This window comes from Salmo salar, chromosome ssa14 (assembly GCF_905237065.1).
Source record: "Salmo salar chromosome ssa14, Ssal_v3.1, whole genome shotgun sequence".
NCBI classification, from domain to species: Eukaryota; Metazoa; Chordata; class Actinopteri; order Salmoniformes; family Salmonidae; genus Salmo; species Salmo salar.
This window is the reverse complement of record NC_059455.1, coordinates 50966767-50991524: the sequence shown is the minus strand read 5'-3', so window position 1 is coordinate 50991524 and position 24758 is coordinate 50966767. Positions and strand designations below refer to the sequence as shown.

Genomic DNA, 24758 nt, shown 5'->3' with positions numbered 1-24758 from the left:
CTTTCACCCCACATTCCTGCTCTACAAATGCTGACCCAGTACGTCCTGTCCTTGGATCTTTTGAACCATCTGTGTAAATGGCCACAACATCCTGTTACACAGTATCCAGACATCTCTTAAACCAATCAGATGGATCAACACCCTTCCTATCTTTCCCTAGTCTCTCCAATCAGATGGATCAACACCCTCCCTATCTTTCTGTAGTCCAATCAGATGGATCAACACCCTCCCTATCTTTCTGTAGTCCAATCAGATGGATCAACACCCTCCCTATCTTTCTGTAGTCCAATCAGATGGATCAACACCCTCCCTATCTTTCTGTAGTCCAATCAGATGGATCAACACCCTCCCTGTCTTTCTGTAGTCCAATCAGATGGATCAATACCCTCCCTATCTTTCTGTAGTCTCTCCAATCAGATGGATCAACACCCTCCCTATCTTTCCCTAGTCTCTCCAATCAGATGGATCAACACCCTCCCTATCTTTCTGTAGTCTCTCCAATCAGATGGATCAACACCCTCCCTATCTTTCTGTAGTCCAATCAGATGGATCAACACCCTCCCTATCTTTCCCTAGTCTCTCCAATCAGATGGATCAACACCCTCCCTATCTTTCTGTAGTCTCTCCAATCAGATGGATCAACACCCTCCCTATCTTTCCCTAGTCTCTCCAATCAGATGGATCAACACCCTCCCTATCTTTCTGTAGTCCAATCAGATGGATCAATACCCTCCCTATCTTTCTGTAGTCCAATCAGATGGATCAACACCCTCCCTATCTTTCCCTAGTCTCTCCAATCAGATGGATCAACACCCTCCCTATCTTTCTGTAGTCTCTCCAACACTTCTAGATCAACTACTGGAGATGGGAGTAGCCATGGTGGGTTTACAGGAACAGCTACCATTGGACTAAACTCTCTTCCATATGGTCCCATCTCCTTCGCTTGGGTATTACCCCACCTACCCAAAGCTCGTCTTCTGTCTTCGCTCATGTTCCCAGCATGCCTGTAAAATCCCTTTCTCAGGATGAGACACCCCATGTCCTTGTAAGTTGACCAAATAATTCAATGGCAGCTGCTGTCTCCTAACGCCCCGCTACATATTCTGAGTCCTTGTCCCTGTATGACATCTAGCCTTTCCAATGAGGTCAGGGCTGCCGAACCATACGCTATACTGCCATAGTCTATTACAGATGAGGTCAGGGCTGCCCAACCATACGCTATACTGCCATAGTCTATTACAGATGAGGTCAGGGCTGCTGAACCATACGCTCTACTGCCATAGTCTATTACAGATGAGGTTAGGGCTGCCAAACCATACGCTATACTGCCATAGTTTATTACAGATGACGTCTGGGCTGCCAAACCATACGCTATACTGCCATAGTCTATTACAGATGAGGTCTGGGCTGCCGAACCATACGCTATACTGCCATAGTTTATTACAGATAAGGTCTGTGCTGCCGAACCATACGCTATACTGCCATAGTCTATTACAGATGAGGTCTGGGCTGCCGAACCATACGCTATACTGCCATAGTCTATTACAGATGAGGTCTGGGCTGCCGAACCATACGCTATACTGCCATAGTCTATTACAGATGAGGTCAGGGCTGCCCAACCATACGCTATACTGCCATAGTTTATTACAGATCAGATCAATGTAACATACATGGTCCTGAATGAGGAACGCCCAGCCCTCCCACTCCTTCTCCGTCAGACAACGCATCACGTTTAGCACCTTCTTACACTTTCCCACCACTCTCTCGATGTGTTCTGCCCAGGTCAGTCTAGTGTCAAAGTATACCCCAGCCTCCCTCTGCAACTGGATCCTGGACTTCCTGACAGGCCGCCTCGAAGTGGTATGGGTAGGTAACAACACATCCGCCACGCTGATCCTCAACACAGCGGGCCCCTCAGTCAAAAGATACACACAGGGTATCTTTTGACTGGCAGTAAACATTTACTACAGGCTGTGGTGTATCCACTACCATAACTTCACTAAATTATTTTAATTCGCTTCCGCATAGGAGATTCGATTGACTACTCTAACTTTTGCCACCTCCATATCCTTCGCCCTTACAGGGCACACTCCAGGAACTCAGGATCATGATCCCCATTACAATTGTAACACAGGTTGTCCTTCTACACACCGTTCTTTAATATACTCTGTGAGTCTGCAGACACTTGAAACATGGCCAAATCCTTTACAATTCTTACACTGCAATGGTTTTGTGGACAAAAACTCTTCCAGCGTATCTTACATAACCAAGCTTCACATGCGTAGGTATTTGCTCTTTATCAACAACAAAAAACAACAAGACTGAAAGACATTCATCTTTTTCTCCATTTACCCAGCGGGTCAGACTCCGGGCACTAACCACAAGAATATTCTTCAGGTATTCAACCTGAACAACAATTACCCTTTTGTTGAAAATCTACACACCAAGGAAATATTGTCACCTGGCGGTGAGAAAATACCATTATTTTCCAATTCACCACCGTCGCCATTCACTAACCGCGTGTTTCCTGCTGAGTCCCAGTTCGGTTGTGCTGTGAACCGGTCTGGATAGAGCTGCTGTACGGTGTCACCGATCAATACAACAAGCTACCGAGGCTGTCTTTACACGGGTAAATACATGATTCAACTGGCACTATGGACTGTCAGACAAAAAGAAAGATAACAACCTTATTAAAGTAATACACGTTTCTGTCGGTTTGCTTTGAGCATCACATTTTGTTTTGTTTACATTTGTCTCGTTGGCTAGGTTACCTAGCTAGTTAGCTTAGCTATGGTTTATGTAGTAACGTTAACCTTCTTCTTTTTTAACCTAAACAGTTAGCTAGTCACCTCGCCAATAATCTCTGAACCGTTTGTTACTTTTAGAAATGCATCTAATAAAACATTAAATTGGTTAATAACTTGCTAAATGACAGTTAGATAAGTAGCTATGTATTTTATGGCTAGCTAAGTGTCAATGTTTTAACTAAGGGTTTATCTAGTTAAAGGTAATTACTAGTTAGCTTGCTAGTTACTAACAATGTTATCTAGCTAACTTTAGTTAACTAAATAGCTCGATATATATATATATATATATATATATATATATATATATATATATATATATAACCAGTTCAACTGTAAGTTTATTCAACAGCTTCCTTAATTTGTAACTAGGTCAATTCAACATTTCCACAGTGGTTTAAGGATAAACCTGTAGTAAGATAATAGATTCAGTGACTGAAACAGATTAATTTCATTCAGTAGTGAGTAGACATACGTTTTCGTTGCCATTGTTTTAAATTCATATATGGAAATATTGTCTGTCCCTTCCTTTATCAGATAAAGGCCATGAACCAAGAGAAACTCGCCATACTTCAGGCCCAGGTTCGGATAGGTGGAAAGGTAACTAACTACTACCTCTACATTTTCAATTTATATTTCATTATGACACAGTACACTATTTCACTTTTTCATATCTGGTAATCAAATCAAATTCTATGTCACATGTGCCGGTGTAGACCTTACTGTGAAATGCTTACTTACAAGCCCTTAACCAAAAATGCAGTTCAAGAAATAGAGTTAAGAAAATATTTACTAAATAAACTGAAGTAAATTTTTTTAAAGTAACAAGATAATTACATAACAATAACAAAGCTATATACAGGGGGTACCAGTACCGAGTTAATGTGCGGGGGTACAGGTTAGTCGAGGTAATTTGTAAAGTGACTATGCATAGATAATAAACAGAGCGTAGCAGAAGTGTAAAAACAAAGGGGGGGGGGGTCAATGTAAATAGTTCGGGTGTCCATTTGATTAGTTGCTCTGCAGTCTTATGGCTTGTTAAGCTGTTAAGGAGCCTTATGGTCCTAGACTTGGCACTCCGGTACAGCTTGCCGTTCAGTAGCAGAGAGAACAGTCTGACTTGGGTGACTGGAGTCTTTGACAATTTTTTGGGCCTTCCTTTAACACTGCCTAGTATATAGGTCAATGTAATGGGTTGGGTTGATGGTTACCAAACCAACTGCTGCCTAAATGCCTGGTTGAAGGGAGTTAGACGTGATAAAGCAGCTGCCAGTCCTGTTTCCCTGAGTTCAGCATTCCTATTATGGACAGATGTTTTGGCCCATTCAGCCTGGGGCCTGTGTGGCTGGACTACGGGGCCCATTGTTTTGTCTCCTACTGTTTAGTAGGGGCATCCTCCTGTGCTGTCTCCCCTCCACAGATAGATGGCGCTGTTGACACTCAGGATATCACTAACCGGTTATTATTTAAATTGGAACCTTTATTTAACTAGGCATGTCAGATTAAGAACAAATTCTTATTTACAATGACGACCTACATCGGCCAAACCTGGACGACGCTGGGCCAATTGTGCGCCTTCCTATGAGACTCCAAATCACGGCCCGTTGTGATACAGCGTGGATCAAGGGGTTCTTCAAAATTGCTTATAAGTTTATGACGGTTGTAAGTTAGGCTTCTAACTCCATTATACTGACCAGAGATGGTTCAAAATGAGTTGAGAAATGTTTTGAGTGAAGACTTGTATACATTTCCCAGGGCTCTGAGTCTAACCAATGGGCAGAAGATTCTGTCTGTGTTCACTGTGTGTGTTGTATCCAAAGGTTTTCAATGGTTGTATCCATTCTCCATTCATGGCTGCTCTGCATTGTTTCTCTTGTTTGTACCCGCTCCCACTGGAATAATGTGTTGTCTTCACTCGTTGTTCTTGTCCGCCGTGAACTCTTAAAAGCTTCATGCCACAATGACTACCACGCTGTAGGACTCATTTTATCTAACGGGTGGCATCCCTAAGTCTAAATATTCCTGTTACATTGCACAACCTTCAATGTTATGTCATAATTACGTAAAATTCTGGCTAATTAGTTCGCAATGAACCAGGCGGCCCAAACTGTTGCATATACCCTGACACAATTTCACCTGGTTAATATTGAATGCTAACCTGGATTTCTTTTAGCTAAATATGCAGGTTTAAAAATATATACATCTGTGTATTGATTTTAAGAAAGGCATTGATGTTTATGGTTAGGTACAGTCGTGCAACGATTGTGCTTTTTTCGCAAATGCGCTTTTGTTATATCATCCCCCGTTTGGCGAAGTCGGCTGTCTTTGTTAGGAAGAAATAGACTTCACAGTTCGCAACGAGCCAGGCGGCCCAAACTGCTGCATATACCCTGACTCTGTTGCAGAGGTGACACATTTTCCCTAGTTAAAGAAATTCATGTTAGCAGGCAATATTAACTAAATATGCAGGTTTAAAAATATATACTTGTGTATTGATTTTAAGAAAGGCATATGTTTATGGTTTGAGCAACGTGTACCTAAGCGATTATATGCAAAGCAGGACAGGCTAGATAAACTAGTATTATCATCAACCATGTGTAGTTAACTAGTGATTATGTGAAGATTGATTGTTTTTTATAAGATAAGTTTAATGCTAGCTAGCAACTTACCTTGGCTTCTTACTGCATTTGCGTAACAGGCAGGCTCCTCGTGGAGTGCAATGTAAAGCAGGTGATTAGAGCGTTGGACTAGTTAACCGTAAGGTTGCAAGATTGAATCCCCGAGCTGACAAGGTAAAAATCTGTCGTTCTGCCCCTGAACAAGGCAGTTAACCCACTGTTCCTAGGCCGTCATTGAAAATAAGAATGTGTTCTTAATCTGACTTGCCTAGTTAAATAAAGGTCAAAAAAATAATGGCGTCCAAAAATACCGATTTCCGATTTGTTATGAAAACTTGAAATCGGCCCTAATTAATCGGCCATTCCGATTTAATCGGTCGACCTCTAGTACGGACAGCCCAGTAGATCACTGGGGCTGAGCTCCCTGCCATCCAGGACTTCTATCAGGTGGTGTGAAAGGAAGGCCCGGGAAAATTGTTGGGATTCCCGCCACCCAAGCCATAGACTGTCCGCTTTGCTTCTGCACGGACACCAACAGGCTCCTGAACAGCTTCTATCCCCAAGCTGTAAGACTGATAAATAGCTAACAGAATGGCTAAATGGACTGAGTTGACCCATTTTTTTTTTTTTCACTGTCTCTATACACACTCACTGTCTCTATACACACTCACACACACTGACACTCTAACACACACATAACATGGTCACACATTTATACAGACTCTACACACACACACACGCTTGCATACAATCGTCATATACGCTGCTGCTACTCTGTTTGTCTTATATCCTGTTGCCTAGTAACCTTACCCCTATACATATCTACCTCCATCACTCCAGTATCCCTGTCCCCTTACCCCTATACGTATCTACCTCCATCACTCCAGTATCCCTGTCCCCTTCCCCCTATACATATCTACCTCCATCACTCCAGTATCCCTGTCCCCTTCCCCCCTATACATATCTACCTCCATCACTCCAGTATCCCTGTCCCCTTCCCCCTATACATATCTACCTCCATCACTCCAGTATCCCTGTCCCCTTCCCCCTATACATATCTACCTCCATCACTCCAGTATCCCTGTCCCCTTCCCCCTATACATATCTACCTCCATCACTCCAGTATCCCTGTCCCCTTCCCCCTATACATATCTACCTCCATCACTCCAGTATCCCTGTCCCCTTCCCCCTATACATATCTACCTCCATCACTCCAGTATCCCTGTACATTGTTCATATGGTACTGGTACTGACCCTGTATACAGCTTACTTACTTTGTCACGTTCTTCTTATTTCTCGTGTTTTTGTTCTAACTTATGTTATATTTAGTGCTACATTGATATTGATTACTGCGTTGTTGGGTTTTGGAGCTTGCAAGAAAAGGCATTTCACTTTAATTGTGCAAATAACTTGCTAACTTGTTGTTGTCCTCAGGGAACAGCTCGTAGAAAAAAGAAGGTGGTTCACAGAACGGCAACAGCTGACGACAAAAAACTCCAGAGTTCTTTGAAGAAACTGGCAGTGAACAACATCTCTGGTATTGAGGAGGTATGCCAAGCAATGACTTCATCATCACACCTTTTCTCCAAGTGTTATTATGTTATCAGTGTTTCTATATTGCCAGTCCACTTACCCGTGTGAAAACACAGCTGGGAGTTCTCTCCTAATGTTTTTCTCCTCTTATTCATTAATTCAACATTTTTTGACAAACTAATTTACTGTGCCTTCTGGGACAATTCTGGATTTTTTTTTTCTTCTTTTGACTCTATACTCCAACGTTTTGGATTTTAATTCAAAAACAATGACTATGAGGTTAAAGTGCAGACTGTCAGATTTAATTTGAGGGTATTTTCATCCATATCGGGTGAACCGTTTAGATAATTACAGCACTTTTTGTACCTAGTCCCTCCAGTTTAGGGGACCAAAAGTATTGGGACTTATATTAAAGTAGTAAGTTTAGTATTTGGTCCCATATTCCTAGCACACAATGATTACAATAAGCTTGTGACTCTACACATTTGCTGTTTGTTTTGGTTGTATTTCAGATTATTTTATGAGAAATAGAAATTAATGGTAAATAATGTATCAGTTTGTAGTCACTTATATTGTAAAAAAATGAAGTGTTTCTAAACACTTCTACATTAATGTGGATGCTACCATGATTATGTATAATCTTGAATAATGATGAGTTGAGAAAGTTAGACACACAAATACTAAACTTTTCACTACTTTAATACACATAAGTGAATTTGTCCCAATGCTTTTGGTCCCCTAAAATGGGGAACTTATGTACAGAAAAATATTGTAATTTCTAAACAGTTCACCCAATATGAATGAAAATACCCTCGAATTAAACCTGACCGTCTGCACTTTAACCTCCATAGTCATTGTTTGATTTGAAATAAAAACTTTTGGAGTATAGCGCCAAAAGGAGAAAATGCTTCCCTGTCCAAGTAACTATGGAGGGCACTGAATATGTACAGAGCATTCGTAAAGTATTCAGACCCCTTCCACTTTTTCCACTTTTTGTTACGTTAGTCTTATTCAAATCCTTAATCTACACCCAATACCACATAATGACAAAGTGAAAACAGGTTTCTAGACATTTTTGCAAATGTATTCAAATTTAAATACAGATACCTTATTATGTATTCAGACCATTTACTATGACACTCAAAATTGAGCTCAGGTGCATCCTGTTTCCATTGATCATCCTTGAGATGTTTCTACAACTTGATTGGAGTCCACCTGTGGTAAATTTAATTGATTGGACATGATTTGGAAAAGCACACACCTGTATATATAAGTTCCCACAGTTGACAGGGCATGTCAGAGTAAAAACCAAGCCATGAGGTCGAAGGAATTGTCCGTAGAGCTCCGAGACAGGATTGTGTCAAGGCACAGATCTGGGGAAGGGTACCACAAAATATCTGCAGCATTAAAGGTGTCCAAGAACACATTGGCCTCCATCATTCTTAAATGGAAGAAGTTTGGAACCACGAAGACTCTCCCTAGAGCTGGCAACCCGGCCAAACTGAGCAATCGGGGGAGAAGGTCCTTGGTCTGGGAGGTGACCTAGAACAGAGTTCCTCTGTGGAAATGGGAGGACCTTCCAGAAGGAAAACCATCTCTGCAGCACTTCACCAATCAGACCTTTATGATAAAGTGGCTAGACAGAAGCCACTCCTCAGTAAAAGGCACATGACAGCCCGCTTGGAATTTGCCAAAAGGCCCCTAAAGACTCTCAGACCATGAGAAACAAGATTATCTGGTCTGGTGAAATCAAGATTGAACTCTTTGGCCTGAATGCCAAGCGTCGAGTCTGGAGGAAACCTGCACCATCCCTACGGTGAAGCATGGTGGTGGCAGCATCATGCTGTGGAGATGTTTTTCAGCGGCAGGGACTGGGAGACTAGTCAGGATCGAGGAAAATATAAACGGAGCAAAGTACAAAGAGATCCTTGATGAAAACCTGCTCCAGAGCTCTCAGGACCTCAGACTGGGGCGAAGGTTCACCTTCCAACAGGACAACAACCCTAAGCACACAGCCAAGACAATGTAGGAGTGGCTCCGGGACAAGTCTCTGAATGTCCTTGAGTGGTCCAGCCAGAGCCCGGACTTGAACCCGATCGAACATCTCTGGAGAGACCTGAAAATAGCTGTGCAGCGACGCTCCCCATTCAACCTGACAGAGCTTGAGAGGATCTGCAGAGAAGAATGGGAGAAACTCCCTGAATACAGGTGTGCCAAGCTTGTAGCGTCATACCCAAGAAGACTCAAGGCTGTAATTGCTGCCAAAGGTGCTTCAACAAAGTACTGAGTAATGGGTCTGAATACTTATGTAAATGTTATAGTTTAGTTTTTTTTCTTCTAAAAACCTGTTTTTGCTTTGTCAGTATGGCGTATTGTGTGTAGAAAAACAATTGAATCCATCTTAGAATAAGGCTGTAACGTAACAAAATGTGGGAAAAGTCAACAAGTCTGAATACTTCCCGTATGTATGTATGTATGTATGTATGTATGTATGTATGTATGTATGTATGTATGTATGTATGTATGTATGTATGTATGTATGTATGTACCAGTGATATCCAATTCCAGAACTAGAGGAGACCCCTGCTATTGATAACTGGTGTCCAACCCTCGTCTAAATTACCCCCCCAGGTGAACATGATAAAGGACGATGGCACGGTGATCCACTTCAACAACCCCAAGGTGCAGGCCTCTCTGTCTGCCAACACGTTTGCCATCACAGGCCATGCAGAGAACAAACAGCTGACAGAGATGCTCCCAGGCATCCTCAGCCAGCTGGGGGCAGACAGCCTCACCAGCCTCCGCAAACTGGCAGAGCGGTTCCCACGCCAAGGTGGGTGGGACATGGAGACACCGATAGATACAAGTGTACACACACACACGCAAACACACACGTACGCACGCACACACACACACACAGGCACAGGCAGATGAGAAGGACAATTTCTGACGTGGTCACATTTACACTCTGTCCCCTGTATAGACACACACTCTGTCCCCTATATACACACACACACACACACTCTGTCCCCTATACAGACAGACACTCTGTCCCCTATACAGACACACAATCTGTCCCCTATATACACACACTCTGTCCCCTATACAGACACTTTGTCCCCTGTATAGACACACACTCTGTCCCCTATATACACACACTCTGTCCCCTATACAGACACACACACTGTCCCCTTTATACACACACACTCTGTCCCCTATACAGACACACACTCTGTCCCCTATACAGACAGACACACTCTGTCCCCTATACAGACACACACTCTGTCCCCTATACAGACACACACTGTCCCCTATACAGACACACACTGTCCCCTATACAGACACACACTCTGTCCCCTATATACACACACACACTCTGTCCCCTATACAGACACACACTGTCCCCTATACAGACAGACACTCTGTCCCCTATACAGACACACACTCTGTCCCCTATATACACACACTCTGTCCCCTATACAGACACTTTGTCCCCTGTATAGACACACACTCTGTCCCCTATATACACACAATCTGTCCCCTATACAGACACACACACTGTCCCCTTTATACACACACACTCTGTCCCCTATACAGACACACACTGTCCCCTATACAGACACACACTGTCCCCTATACAGACAGACACACTCTGTCCCCTATACAGACACACACTCTGTCCCCTATACAGACACACACTGTCCCCTATACAGACACACACTGTCCCCTATACAGACACACACACACTGTCCCCTATACAGACACACACACTGTCCCCTATACAGACAGACACACTGTCCCCTATACAGACACACACACTGTCCCCTATACAGACACACACTCTGTCCCCTGTATAGACACACACACTGTCCCCTGTATAGACACACACACTGTCCCCTATACAGACACACACACTGTCCCCTATACAGACAGACACACACTCTGTCCCCTATAAAGACAGACACACACTCTGTCCCCTATACAGACAGACACTCTGTCCCCTATACAGACCCACACTCTGTCCCCTGTATAGACACACACTCTGTCCCCTATACAGACACACACTCTGTCCCCTATACAGACACACACTCTGTCCCCTATACAGACACACACTGTCCCCTATATACACACACACTGTCCCCTATACAGACACACACACTGTCCCCTATATAGACATACACTCTGTCCCCTATACAGACACACACTCTGTCCCCTATACAGACACACACTGTCCCCTATATACACACACACTGTCCCCTATACAGACACACACTCTGTCCCCTGTATAGACACACACACTGTCCCCTATACAGACACACACTTTGTCCCCTATATACACACACTCTGTCCCCTGTATAGACACACACTCTGTCCCCTATACAGACATACACTCTGTCCCCTATACAGACACACACACTGTCCCCTATACAGACACACACTCTGTCCCCTATATAGACATACACTCTGTCCCCTATACAGACACACACACACTGTCCCCTATACAGACACACACTGTCCCCTGTATAGACACACACTGTCCCCTGTATAGACACACACACTGTCCCCTATACAGACAGACACACTGTCCCCTATACAGACAGACAGACACTCTGTCCCCTATACAGACAGACAGACACTCTGTCCCCTATACAGACACACACTCTGTCCCCTATACAGACACACACTGTCCCCTATACAGACACACACTGTCCCCTGTATAGACACACACTCTGTCCCCTATACAGACACACACTGTCCCCTATACAGACACACACTCTGTCCCCTATATACACACACTCTGTCCCCTGTATAGACACACACTGTCCCCTGTACAGACACACACTCTGTCCCCTATATACACACACTCTGTCCCCTGTATAGACACACACACTGTCCCCTATACAGACACACACTCTGTCCCCTATATACACACACTCTGTCCCCTGTATAGACACACACTCTGTCCCCTATACAGACACACACTCTGTCCCCTATACAGACAGACACTCTGTCCCCTATACAGACACACACTGTCCCCTGTATAGACACACACTCTGTCCCCTATACAGACACACACTCTGTCCCCTGTATAGACACACACACTGTCCCCTGTATAGACACACACACTGTCCCCTATACAGACACACACACTGTCCCCTATACAGACAGACACACACTCTGTCCCCTATAAAGACAGACACACACTCTGTCCCCTATACAGACAGACACTCTGTCCCCTATACAGACCCACACTCTGTCCCCTGTATAGACACACACTCTGTCCCCTATACAGACACACACTCTGTCCCCTATACAGACACACACTGTCCCCTATATACACACACACTGTCCCCTATACAGACACACACACTGCCCCTATATAGACATACACTCTGTCCCCTATACAGACACACACTCTGTCCCCTATACAGACACACACTGTCCCCTGTATAGACACACACACTGTCCCCTATACAGACACACACTCTGTCCCCTGTATAGACACACACACTGTCCCCTGTATAGACACACACACTGTCCCCTATACAGACACACACACTGTCCCCTATACAGACAGACACACACTCTGTCCCCTATAAAGACAGACACACACTCTGTCCCCTATACAGACAGACACTCTGTCCCCTATACAGACCCACACTCTGTCCCCTGTATAGACACACACTCTGTCCCCTGTATAGACACACACTCTGTCCCCTATACAGACACACACTCTGTCCCCTATACAGACACACACTGTCCCCTATATACACACACACTGTCCCCTATACAGACACACACACTGTCCCCTATATAGACATACACTCTGTCCCCTATACAGACACACACTCTGTCCCCTATACAGACACACACTGTCCCCTATATACACACACACTGTCCCCTATACAGACACACACTCTGTCCCCTGTATAGACACACACACTGTCCCCTATACAGACACACACTTTGTCCCCTATATACACACACTCTGTCCCCTGTATAGACACACACTCTGTCCCCTATACAGACATACACTCTGTCCCCTATACAGACACACACACTGTCCCCGATACAGACACACACTCTGTCCCCTATATAGACATACACTCTGTTCCCTATACAGACACACACACACTGTCCCCTATACAGACACACACTCTGTCCCCTATACAGACACACACTGTCCCCTCTATAGACACACACTGTCCCCTGTATAGACACACACACTGTCCCTTATACAGACAGACACACTGTCCCCTATACAGACAGACAGACACTCTGTCCCCTATACAGACAGACAGACACTCTGTCCCCTATACAGACACACACTCTGTCCCCTATACAGACACACACTGTCCCCTATACAGACACACACTGTCCCCTGTATAGACACACACTCTGTCCCCTATACAGACACACACTGTCCCCTATACAGACACACACTCTGTCCCCTATATACACACACTCTGTCCCCTGTATAGACACACACTGTCCCCTGTACAGACACACACTCTGTCCCCTATATACACACACTCTGTCCCCTGTATAGACACACACACTGTCCCCTATACAGACACACACTCTGTCCCCTATATACACACACTCTGTCCCCTGTATAGACACACACTGTCCCCTGTACAGACACACACTCTGTCCCCTATATACACACACTCTGTCCCCTGTATAGACACACACACTGTCCCCTATACAGACACACACTCTGTCCCCTATATACACACACTCTGTCCCCTGTATAGACACACACTCTGTCCCCTATACAGACACACACTCTGTCCCCTATACAGACAGACACTCTGTCCCCTATACAGACACACACTGTCCCCTGTATAGACACACACTCTGTCCCCTATACACACACACTCTGGCCCCTATACAGACACACACTCTGTCCCCTATACAGACACACACTCTGTCCCCTATACAGACACACACTCTGTCCCCTATACAGACACACACTCTGTCCCCTATACAGACACACACTGTCCCCTATACAGACACACACTCTGTCCCCTGTATAGACACACACACTGTCCCCTATACAGACACACACACTGTCCCCTATACAGACACACACTCTGTCCCCTATATACATACACTCTGTCCCCATACAGACAGACACACACACTGTCCCCTATACAGACACACACACTGTCCCCTATACAGACACACACTCTGTCCCCTATACAGACACACACTGTCCCCTATACAGACACACACTGTCCCCTATACAGACACACACTCTGTCCCCTATATACACACACACACTCTGTCCCCTATACAGACACACACTGTCCCCTATACAGACAGACACTCTGTCCCCTATACAGACACACACTCTGTCCCCTATATACACACACTCTGTCCCCTATACAGACACTTTGTCCCCTGTATAGACACACACTCTGTCCCCTATATACACACAATCTGTCCCCTATACAGACACACACACTGTCCCCTTTATACACACACACTCTGTCCCCTATACAGACACACACTGTCCCCTATACAGACACACACTGTCCCCTATACAGACAGACACACTCTGTCCCCTATACAGACACACACTCTGTCCCCTATACAGACACACACTGTCCCCTATACAGACACACACTGTCCCCTATACAGACACACACACACTGTCCCCTATACAGACACACACACTGTCCCCTATACAGACAGACACACTGTCCCCTATACAGACACACACACTGTCCCCTATACAGACACACACTCTGTCCCCTGTATAGACACACACACTGTCCCCTGTATAGACACACACACTGTCCCCTATACAGACACACACACTGTCCCCTATACAGACAGACACACACTCTGTCCCCTATAAAGACAGACACACACTCTGTCCCCTATACAGACAGACACTCTGTCCCCTATACAGACCCACACTCTGTCCCCTGTATAGACACACACTCTGTCCCCTATACAGACACACACTCTGTCCCCTATACAGACACACACTCTGTCCCCTATACAGACACACACTGTCCCCGATATACACACACACTGTCCCCTATACAGACACACACACTGTCCCCTATATAGACATACACTCTGTCCCCTATACAGACACACACTCTGTCCCCTATACAGACACACACTGTCCCCTATATACACACACACTGTCCCCTATACAGACACACACTCTGTCCCCTGTATAGACACACACACTGTCCCCTATACAGACACACACTTTGTCCCCTATATACACACACTCTGTCCCCTGTATAGACACACACACTGTCCCCTATACAGACATACACTCTGTCCCCTATACAGACACACACACTGTCCCCTATACAGACACACACTCTGTCCCCTATATAGACATACACTCTGTCCCCTATACAGACACACACACACTGTCCCCTATACAGACACACACTCTGTCCCCTATACAGACACACACTGTCCCCTGTATAGACACACACTGTCCCCTGTATAGACACACACACTGTCCCCTATACAGACAGACACACTGTCCCCTATACAGACAGACAGACACTCTGTCCCCTATACAGACAGACAGACACTCTGTCCCCTATACAGACACACACTCTGTCCCCTATACAGACACACACTGTCCCCTATACAGACACACACTGTCCCCTGTATAGACACACACTCTGTCCCCTATACAGACACACACTGTCCCCTATACAGACACACACTCTGTCCCCTATATACACACACTCTGTCCCCTGTATAGACACACACTGTCCCCTGTACAGACACACACTCTGTCCCCTATATACACACACTCTGTCCCCTGTATAGACACACACACTGTCCCCTATACAGACACACACTCTGTCCCCTATATACACACACTCTGTCCCCTGTATAGACACACACTCTGTCCCCTATACAGACACACACTCTGTCCACTATACAGACAGACACTCTGTCCCCTATACAGACACACACTGTCCCCTGTATAGACACACACTCTGTCCCCTATACAGACACACACTCTGTCCCCTGTATAGACACACACACTGTCCCCTGTATAGACACACACACTGTCCCCTATACAGACACACACACTGTCCCCTATACAGACAGACACACACTCTGTCCCCTATAAAGACAGACACACACTCTGTCCCCTATACAAACAGACACTCTGTCCCCTATACAGACCCACACTCTGTCCCCTGTATAGACACACACTTTGTCCCCTATACAGACACACACTCTGTCCCCTATACAGACACACACTGTCCCCTATATACACACACACTGTCCCCTATACAGACACACACACTGCCCCTATATAGACATACACTCTGTCCCCTATACAGACACACACTGTCCCCTGTATAGACACACACACTGTCCCCTATACAGACACACACTCTGTCCCCTGTATAGACACACACACTGTCCCCTGTATAGACACACACACTGTCCCCTATACAGACACACACACTGTCCCCTATACAGACAGACACACACTCTGTCCCCTATAAAGACAGACACACACTCTGTCCCCTATACAGACAGACACTCTGTCCCCTATACAGACCCACACTCTGTCCCCTGTATAGACACACACTCTGTCCCCTGTATAGACACACACTCTGTCCCCTATACAGACACACACTCTGTCCCCTATACAGACACACACTGTCCCCTATATACACACACACTGTCCCCTATACAGACACACACACTGTCCCCTATACAGACACACACTCTGTCCCCTGTATAGACACACACACTGTCCCCTATACAGACACACACTTTGTCCCCTATATACACACACTCTGTCCCCTGTATAGACACACACTCTGTCCCCTATACAGACATACACTCTGTCCCCTATACAGACACACACACTGTCCCCGATACAGACACACACTCTGTCCCCTATATAGACATACACTCTGTTCCCTATACAGACACACACACACTGTCCCCTATACAGACACACACTCTGTCCCCTATACAGACACACACTGTCCCCTCTATAGACACACACTGTCCCCTGTATAGACACACACACTGTCCCTTATACAGACAGACACACTGTCCCCTATACAGACAGACAGACACTCTGTCCCCTATACAGACAGACAGACACTCTGTCCCCTATACAGACACACACTCTGTCCCCTATACAGACACACACTGTCCCCTATACAGACACACACTGTCCCCTGTATAGACACACACTCTGTCCCCTATACAGACACACACTGTCCCCTATACAGACACACACTCTGTCCCCTATATACACACACTCTGTCCCCTGTATAGACACACACTGTCCCCTGTACAGACACACACTCTGTCCCCTATATACACACACTCTGTCCCCTGTATAGACACACACACTGTCCCCTATACAGACACACACTCTGTCCCCTATATACACACACTCTGTCCCCTGTATAGACACACACTGTCCCCTGTACAGACACACACTCTGTCCCCTATATACACACACTCTGTCCCCTGTATAGACACACACACTGTCCCCTATACAGACACACACTCTGTCCCCTATATACACACACTCTGTCCCCTGTATAGACACACACTCTGTCCCCTATACAGACACACACTCTGTCCCCTATACAGACAGACACTCTGTCCCCTATACAGACACACACTGTCCCCTGTATAGACACACACTCTGTCCCCTATACACACACACTCTGGCCCCTATACAGACACACACTCTGTCCCCTATACAGACACACACTCTGTCCCCTATACAGACACACACTCTGTCCCCTATACAGACACACACTCTGTCCCCTATACAGACACACACTGTCCCCTATACAGACACACACTCTGTCCCCTGTATAGACACACACACTGTCCCCTATACAGACACACACACTGTCCCCTATACAGACACACACTCTGTCCCCTATATACATACACTCTGTCCCCATACAGACAGACACACACACTGTCCCCTATACAGACACACACACTGTCCCCTATACAGACACACACTCTGTCCCCTATACAGACACACACTCTGTCCCCTATACAGACACACTCTGTCCCCTATATACACACTCTGTCCCCTGTATAGACACACCCACTGTCCCCTATATATACACACACACCCTGTCCCCTATATATCACACACTGTCCCCTATATACACACACACTGTCCCCTATACAGACACACACTCTGTCCCCTATACAGACACACACTGTCCCCTGTATAGACACACACTGTCCCCTGTATAGACACACACACTGTCCCCTATACAGACAGACACACTGTCCCCTATACAGACAGACAGACACTCTGTCCCCTATACAGACAGACAGACACTCTGTCCCCTATACAGACACACACTCTGTCCCCTATACAGACACACACTGTCCCCTATACAGACACACACTGTCCCCTGTATAGACACACACTCTGTCCCCTATACAGACACACACTGTCCCCTATACAGACACACACTCTGTCCCCTATATACACACACTCTGTCCCCTGTATAGACACACACTGTCCCCTGTACAGACACACACTCTGTCCCCTATATACACACACTCTGTCCCCTGTATAGACACACACACTGTCCCCTATACAGACACACACTCTGTCCCCTATATACACACACTCTGTCCCCTGTATAGACACACACTCTGTCCCCTATACAGACACACACTCTGTCCACTATACAGACAGACACTCTGTCCCCTATACAGACACACACTGTCCCCTGTATAGACACACACTCTGTCCCCTATACAGACACACACTCTGTCCCCTGTATAGACACACACACTGTCCCCTGTATAGACACACACACTGTCCCCTATACAGACACACACACTGTCCCCTATACAGACAGACACACACTCTGTCCCCTATAAAGACAGACACACACTCTGTCCCCTATACAAACAGACACTCTGTCCCCTATACAGACCCACACTCTGTCCCCTGTATAGACACACACTCTGTCCCCTATACAGACACACACTCTGTCCCCTATACAGACACACACTGTCCCCTATATACACACACACTGTCCCCTATACAGACACACACACTGCCCCTATATAGACATACACTCTGTCCCCTATACAGACACACACTGTCCCCTGTATAGACACACACACTGTCCCCTATACAGACACACACTCTGTCCCCTGTATAGACACACACACTGTCCCCTGTATAGACACACACACTGTCCCCTATACAGACACACACACTGTCCCCTATACAGACAGACACACACTCTGTCCCCTATAAAGACAGACACACACTCTGTCCCCTATACAGACAGACACTCTGTCCCCTATACAGACCCACACTCTGTCCCCTGTATAGACACACACTCTGTCCCCTGTATAGACACACACTCTGTCCCCTATACAGACACACACTCTGTCCCCTATACAGACACACACTGTCCCCTATATACACACACACTGTCCCCTATACAGACACACACACTGTCCCCTATACAGACACACACTCTGTCCCCTGTATAGACACACACACTGTCCCCTATACAGACACACACTTTGTCCCCTATATACACACACTCTGTCCCCTGTATAGACACACACTCTGTCCCCTATACAGACATACACTCTGTCCCCTATACAGACACACACACTGTCCCCGATACAGACACACACTCTGTCCCCTATATAGACATACACTCTGTTCCCTATACAGACACACACACACTGTCCCCTATACAGACACACACTCTGTCCCCTATACAGACACACACTGTCCCCTCTATAGACACACACTGTCCCCTGTATAGACACACACACTGTCCCTTATACAGACAGACACACTGTCCCCTATACAGACAGACAGACACTCTGTCCCCTATACAGACACACACTCTGTCCCCTATACAGACACACACTGTCCCCTATACAGACACACACTGTCCCCTGTATAGACACACACTCTGTCCCCTATACAGACACACACTGTCCCCTATACAGACACACACTCTGTCCCCTATATACACACACTCTGTCCCCTGTATAGACACACACTGTCCCCTGTACAGACACACACTCTGTCCCCTATATACACACACTCTGTCCCCTGTATAGACACACACACTGTCCCCTATACAGACACACACTCTGTCCCCTATATACACACACTCTGTCCCCTGTATAGACACACACTGTCCCCTGTACAGACACACACTCTGTCCCCTATATACACACACTCTGTCCCCTGTATAGACACACACACTGTCCCCTATACAGACACACACTCTGTCCCCTATATACACACACTCTGTCCCCTGTATAGACACACACTCTGTCCCCTATACAGACACACACTCTGTCCCCTATACAGACAGACACTCTGTCCCCTATACAGACACACACTGTCCCCTGTATAGACACACACTCTGTCCCCTATACACACACACTCTGGCCCCTATACAGACACACACTCTGTCCCCTATACAGACACACACTCTGTCCCCTATACAGACACACACTCTGTCCCCTATACAGACACACACTCTGTCCCCTATACAGACACACACTGTCCCCTATACAGACACACACTCTGTCCCCTGTATAGACACACACACTGTCCCCTATACAGACACACACACTGTCCCCTATACAGACACACACTCTGTCCCCTATATACATACACTCTGTCCCCATACAGACAGACACACACACTGTCCCCTATACAGACACACACACTGTCCCCTATACAGACACACACTCTGTCCCCTATACAGACACACACTCTGTCCCCTATACAGACACACTCTGTCCCCTATATACACACTCTGTCCCCTGTATAGACACACCCACTGTCCCCTATATATACACACACACCCTGTCCCCTATATATCACACACTGTCCCCTATATACACACACACTGTCCCCTATACAGACACACACCCTGTCCCTTATAAAATGTATATTTTTACCCATTCCTTCTCCAATTGCAGTACTTGACAACAAATCAATGTCAATCAGCAAACCAGAAGATATTGAGGAGGAGGACCACGTTCCAGGTATTGTTTCACACGACACACGTCGTTGTTAAATGACAGCATCATGCGACCTTTGACCTTTTACTGTGATGTGAATGATCACGTGGAGGTGCAGTAGGTTGGTCTCTCTCCCTGGTGTGATATGGTGCAGTATGTTGGTCTCTCCCTGGTGTGATATGGTGCAGTATGTTGGTCTCTCTCCCTGGTGTGATATTGTGCAGTATGTTGGTCTCTCTCCCTGGTGTGATATGGTGCAGTAGGTTGGTCTCTGTCCCTGGTGTGATATGGTGCAGTATGTTGGTCTCTCTCCCTGGTGTGATATGGTGCAGTAGGTTGGTCTCTCCCTGGTGTGATATGGTGCAGTTTGTTGGTCTCTCTCCCTGGTGTGATATGGTGCAGTATGTTGGTCTCTCCCTGGTGTGATATGGTGCAGTAGGTTGGTCTCTCCCTGGTGTGATATGGTGCAGTTTGTTGGTCTCTCTCCCTGGTGTGATATGGTGCCGTATGTTGGTCTCTCCCTGGTGTGATATGGTGCAGTATGTTGGTCTCTCCCTGGTGTGATATGGTGCAGTTTGTTGGTCTCTCCCTGGTGTGATATGGTGCAGTATGTTGGTCTCTCCCTGGTGTGATATGGTGCAGTATGTTGGTCTCTCCCTGGTGTGATATGGTGCAGTATGTTGGTCTCTCTCCCTGGTGTGATATGGTGCAGTTTGTTGGTCTCTCCCTGGTGTGATATGGTACAGTATGTTGGTCTCTCCCTGGTGGGATATGGTGCAGTTTGTTGGTCTCTCCCTGGTGTGATATGGTGCAGTTTGTTGGTCTCTCCCTGGTGTGATATGGTGCAGTATGTTGGTCTCTCCCTGGTGTGATATGGTGCAGTTTGTTGGTCTCTCCCTGGTGTGATATGGTACAGTATGTTGGTCTCTCCCTGGTGTGATATGGTGCAGTTTGTTGGTCTCTCCCTGGTGTGATATGGTGCAGTTTGTTGGTCTCTCCCTGGTGTGATATGGTGCAGTTTGTTGGTCTCTCCTGGTGTGATATGGTGCAGTTTGTTGGTCTCTCCCTGGTGTGATATGGTACAGTATGTTGGTCTCTCCCTGGTGTGATATGGTGCAGTTTGTTGGTCTCTCCCTGGTGTGATATGGTGCAGTTTGTTGGTCTCTCCCTGGTGTGATATGGTGCAGTATGTTGCTAGTACGCCATGGTGTTCAGGATTATCTCCATGTGATCTTGGAACAGTTTTCAGTCATTTTTAAATATGTTCATTGCTAATCTGAGAACAGGTGATTTGCTTGGGTTTTACTTTGAAATTTGGCTTAGCAGAAGAATGGTTCTGGCCACAGCCAGGCTAGTTTCTCATAGCATATTGAATTAAATATTCTGTGTTTTAAGTTTGCTTCATATGAGACTCGTCTGGAATTAACTCCCATCTCTCCTCTCCACAGATCTTGTAGAAAACTTTGATGAGGCGTCAAAGAATGAAGCCGACTAACCAATCCAAATCCAGCCCTCTTCTACCCTCCACCCAGTACCAACGACCCAGTATCAACTACCCAGTGCCAATGACCCAGTACCAACTACCCAGTACCAACTACCCAGTACCCCACCTACTACCCAGTACCAACTACCGAGTACCAACTACCCAGTACCAACTACCGAGTACCAACTACCCAGTACCAATGACCCAGTACCAACTACCCTGTACCAACGACCCAGTACCAACTACCCAGTACCAACTACCCAGTACCAACGACCCAGTACCAACTACCGAGTACCAACTACCGAGTACCAACTACCCAGTACCAACGACCCAGTACCAACTACCCAGTACCAACGACCCAGTACCAATGACCCAGTACCAACTACCCAGTACCAACTCAGTACCCCACCTACTACCCAGTACCAACTCAGTACCCCACCTACTACCCAGTACCAACTACCCAGTACCAACTACTCTGTACCAACTCAGTACCCCACCTACTACCCAGTACCAATGACCCAGTACCAACTACCCAGTACCAACTACCCAGTACCAACTCAGTACCCCACCTACTACCCAGTACCAACTCAGTACCCCACCTACTACCCAGTACCAACTCAGTACCCCACCTACTACCCAGTACCAACTACACAGTACCAACTACTCTGTACCAACTCAGTACCCCACCTACTACCCAGTACCAACGACCCAGTACCAACTACCCAGTACCAACTCAGTACCCCACCTACTACCCAGTACCAACTACTCTGTACCAACTCAGTACCCCACCTACTACCCAGTACCAACTACCCAGTACCAACTACCCAGTACCAACTCAGTACCCCACCTACTACCCAGTACCAACTCAGTACCCCACCTACTACCCAGTACCAACGACCCAGTACCAACTACCCAGTACCAACTCAGTACCCCACCTACTACCCAGTACCAACTACTCTGTACCAACTCAGTACCCCACCTACTACCCAGTACCAACTACCCAGTACCAACTACCCAGTACCAACGACCCAGTACCAACTACCCAGTACCAACGACCCAGTACCAACTACCCAGTACCAACTCAGTACCCTCTATCATGTGGGCTCAAACAGGGGCCTGTTCAGGAAGACGTAATGTTACAGAACGTTCAGCTAAAGAAAATGTAACGTATAGAACAGATATGTCTTGTCAAATGTAACGGAGAATCATGTCTGCTCTATCCATTCTATTGACATCTGTGACGTTCAGAATGTTTCACTTTTAACTGAATACACCCCAGACCTCTCTGTTATGGTGGAACTGTCGTTAAAGGAACGGCCGTTATCGTCTGGTATTTTGGACAGAGGCCCAGTGTACCAACGCCATAGCAACACAACATATATTTTAACAGGCTGTCACATTCGGGACTAGATCCCCCTGAGTGACGTGGGCACTTGGTCTTTGCGTTCTTAAATGGTACTCTTTGCCTCTTGTAGTATCACAGTGAGTAAATAAGAGTCCCATTTCGAACGCACCTTACGATCGGCAACATCTAGAAGGTTTAAATGGCCCTTTGCTATAGCACGGCGAACACGTTTCAACCCAGTCAGACATCATTAGACTTATTGAATTGTTATTCTTCCTGTGTATTAAAAACAAAATATGTGATCCATTTTAATATTTCGTTTGCTGTGTTTTTATTGGCTGTATTAGAGATAATAACATTGTGTTTTTATTAGCTGTATTGGGGATAACAACATTGTGTTTTTATTAGCTGTATTGGGGATAACAACATTGTGTTTTTATTAGCTGTATTGGGGATAACAACATTGGTTTTATTAGCTGTATTAGAGATAATAACATTGTGTTTATTAGCTGTATTAGAGATAATAACATTGTTTATTAGCTGTATTCGAGATAATAACATTATGTTTATTAGCTGTATTGGGGATAACAACATTGGTTTTATTAGCTGTATTAGAGATAATAACATTGTGTTTATTAGCTGTATTGGGGATAACAACATTGGTTTTATTAGCTGTATTAGAGATAATAACATTGTGTTTATTAGCTGTATTAGAGATAATAACATTGGTTTTATTAGCTGTATTAGGGATAACAACATTGGTTTTATTACATTTACATTTTCGTCATTTAGCAGACGCTCTTATCCAGAGCGACTTACTAATTGGTGCATTCACCTTATGATATCCAGTGGAACAACCACTTTACAATAGTACATCTATATCATTTTCTAGGGGGGGGGGGGGAGTAAGAAGGATTACTTTATCCTATCCCAGGTATTCCTTA

At 45.8% G+C, this 24758-nt stretch overlaps 1 protein-coding gene across 2 annotated transcripts; it reads left to right on the top strand.

Annotated features, from left to right (window-relative positions):
* The first annotated feature begins 741 nt into the window (after window positions 1-741).
* Window positions 742-24126, top strand: LOC106569747 (transcription factor BTF3 homolog 4). 2 transcript variants are annotated; one of them, XM_045694536.1, is made up of 6 exons: window positions 742-1866; window positions 3342-3404; window positions 6857-6970; window positions 9587-9788; window positions 20945-21010; window positions 22435-24126. In XM_045694536.1, the coding sequence occupies exons 1-6, from the start codon at window positions 1681-1683 to the stop codon at window positions 22479-22481; spliced, it is 678 nt and encodes a 225-aa protein (XP_045550492.1). In that variant the 5' UTR covers window positions 742-1680; the 3' UTR covers window positions 22482-24126. The 2 variants fall into 2 exon arrangements, with proteins under 2 accessions (XP_045550492.1, XP_013996803.1); XM_014141328.2 differs by lacking the exon at window positions 742-1866 and adding an exon at window positions 1885-2629.
* The last annotated feature ends 632 nt before the right edge of the window (window positions 24127-24758 follow it).

What these genes read in the sequence shown, in the direction of transcription:
- LOC106569747 (XM_045694536.1), top strand. Translation starts at nt 1,681, where the DNA reads ATGAGGAACGCCCAGCCCTCCCACTCCTTCTCCGTCAGACAACGCATC. An exon ending in ACATCTCTGGTATTGAGGAG is followed by an intron (nt 6,971 to 9,586) that starts GTATGCCAAGCA and finishes TTACCCCCCCAG; the next exon opens with GTGAACATGATAAAGGACGA. An exon ending in GGAGGAGGACCACGTTCCAG is followed by an intron (nt 21,011 to 22,434) that starts GTATTGTTTCAC and finishes TCCTCTCCACAG; the next exon opens with ATCTTGTAGAAAACTTTGAT.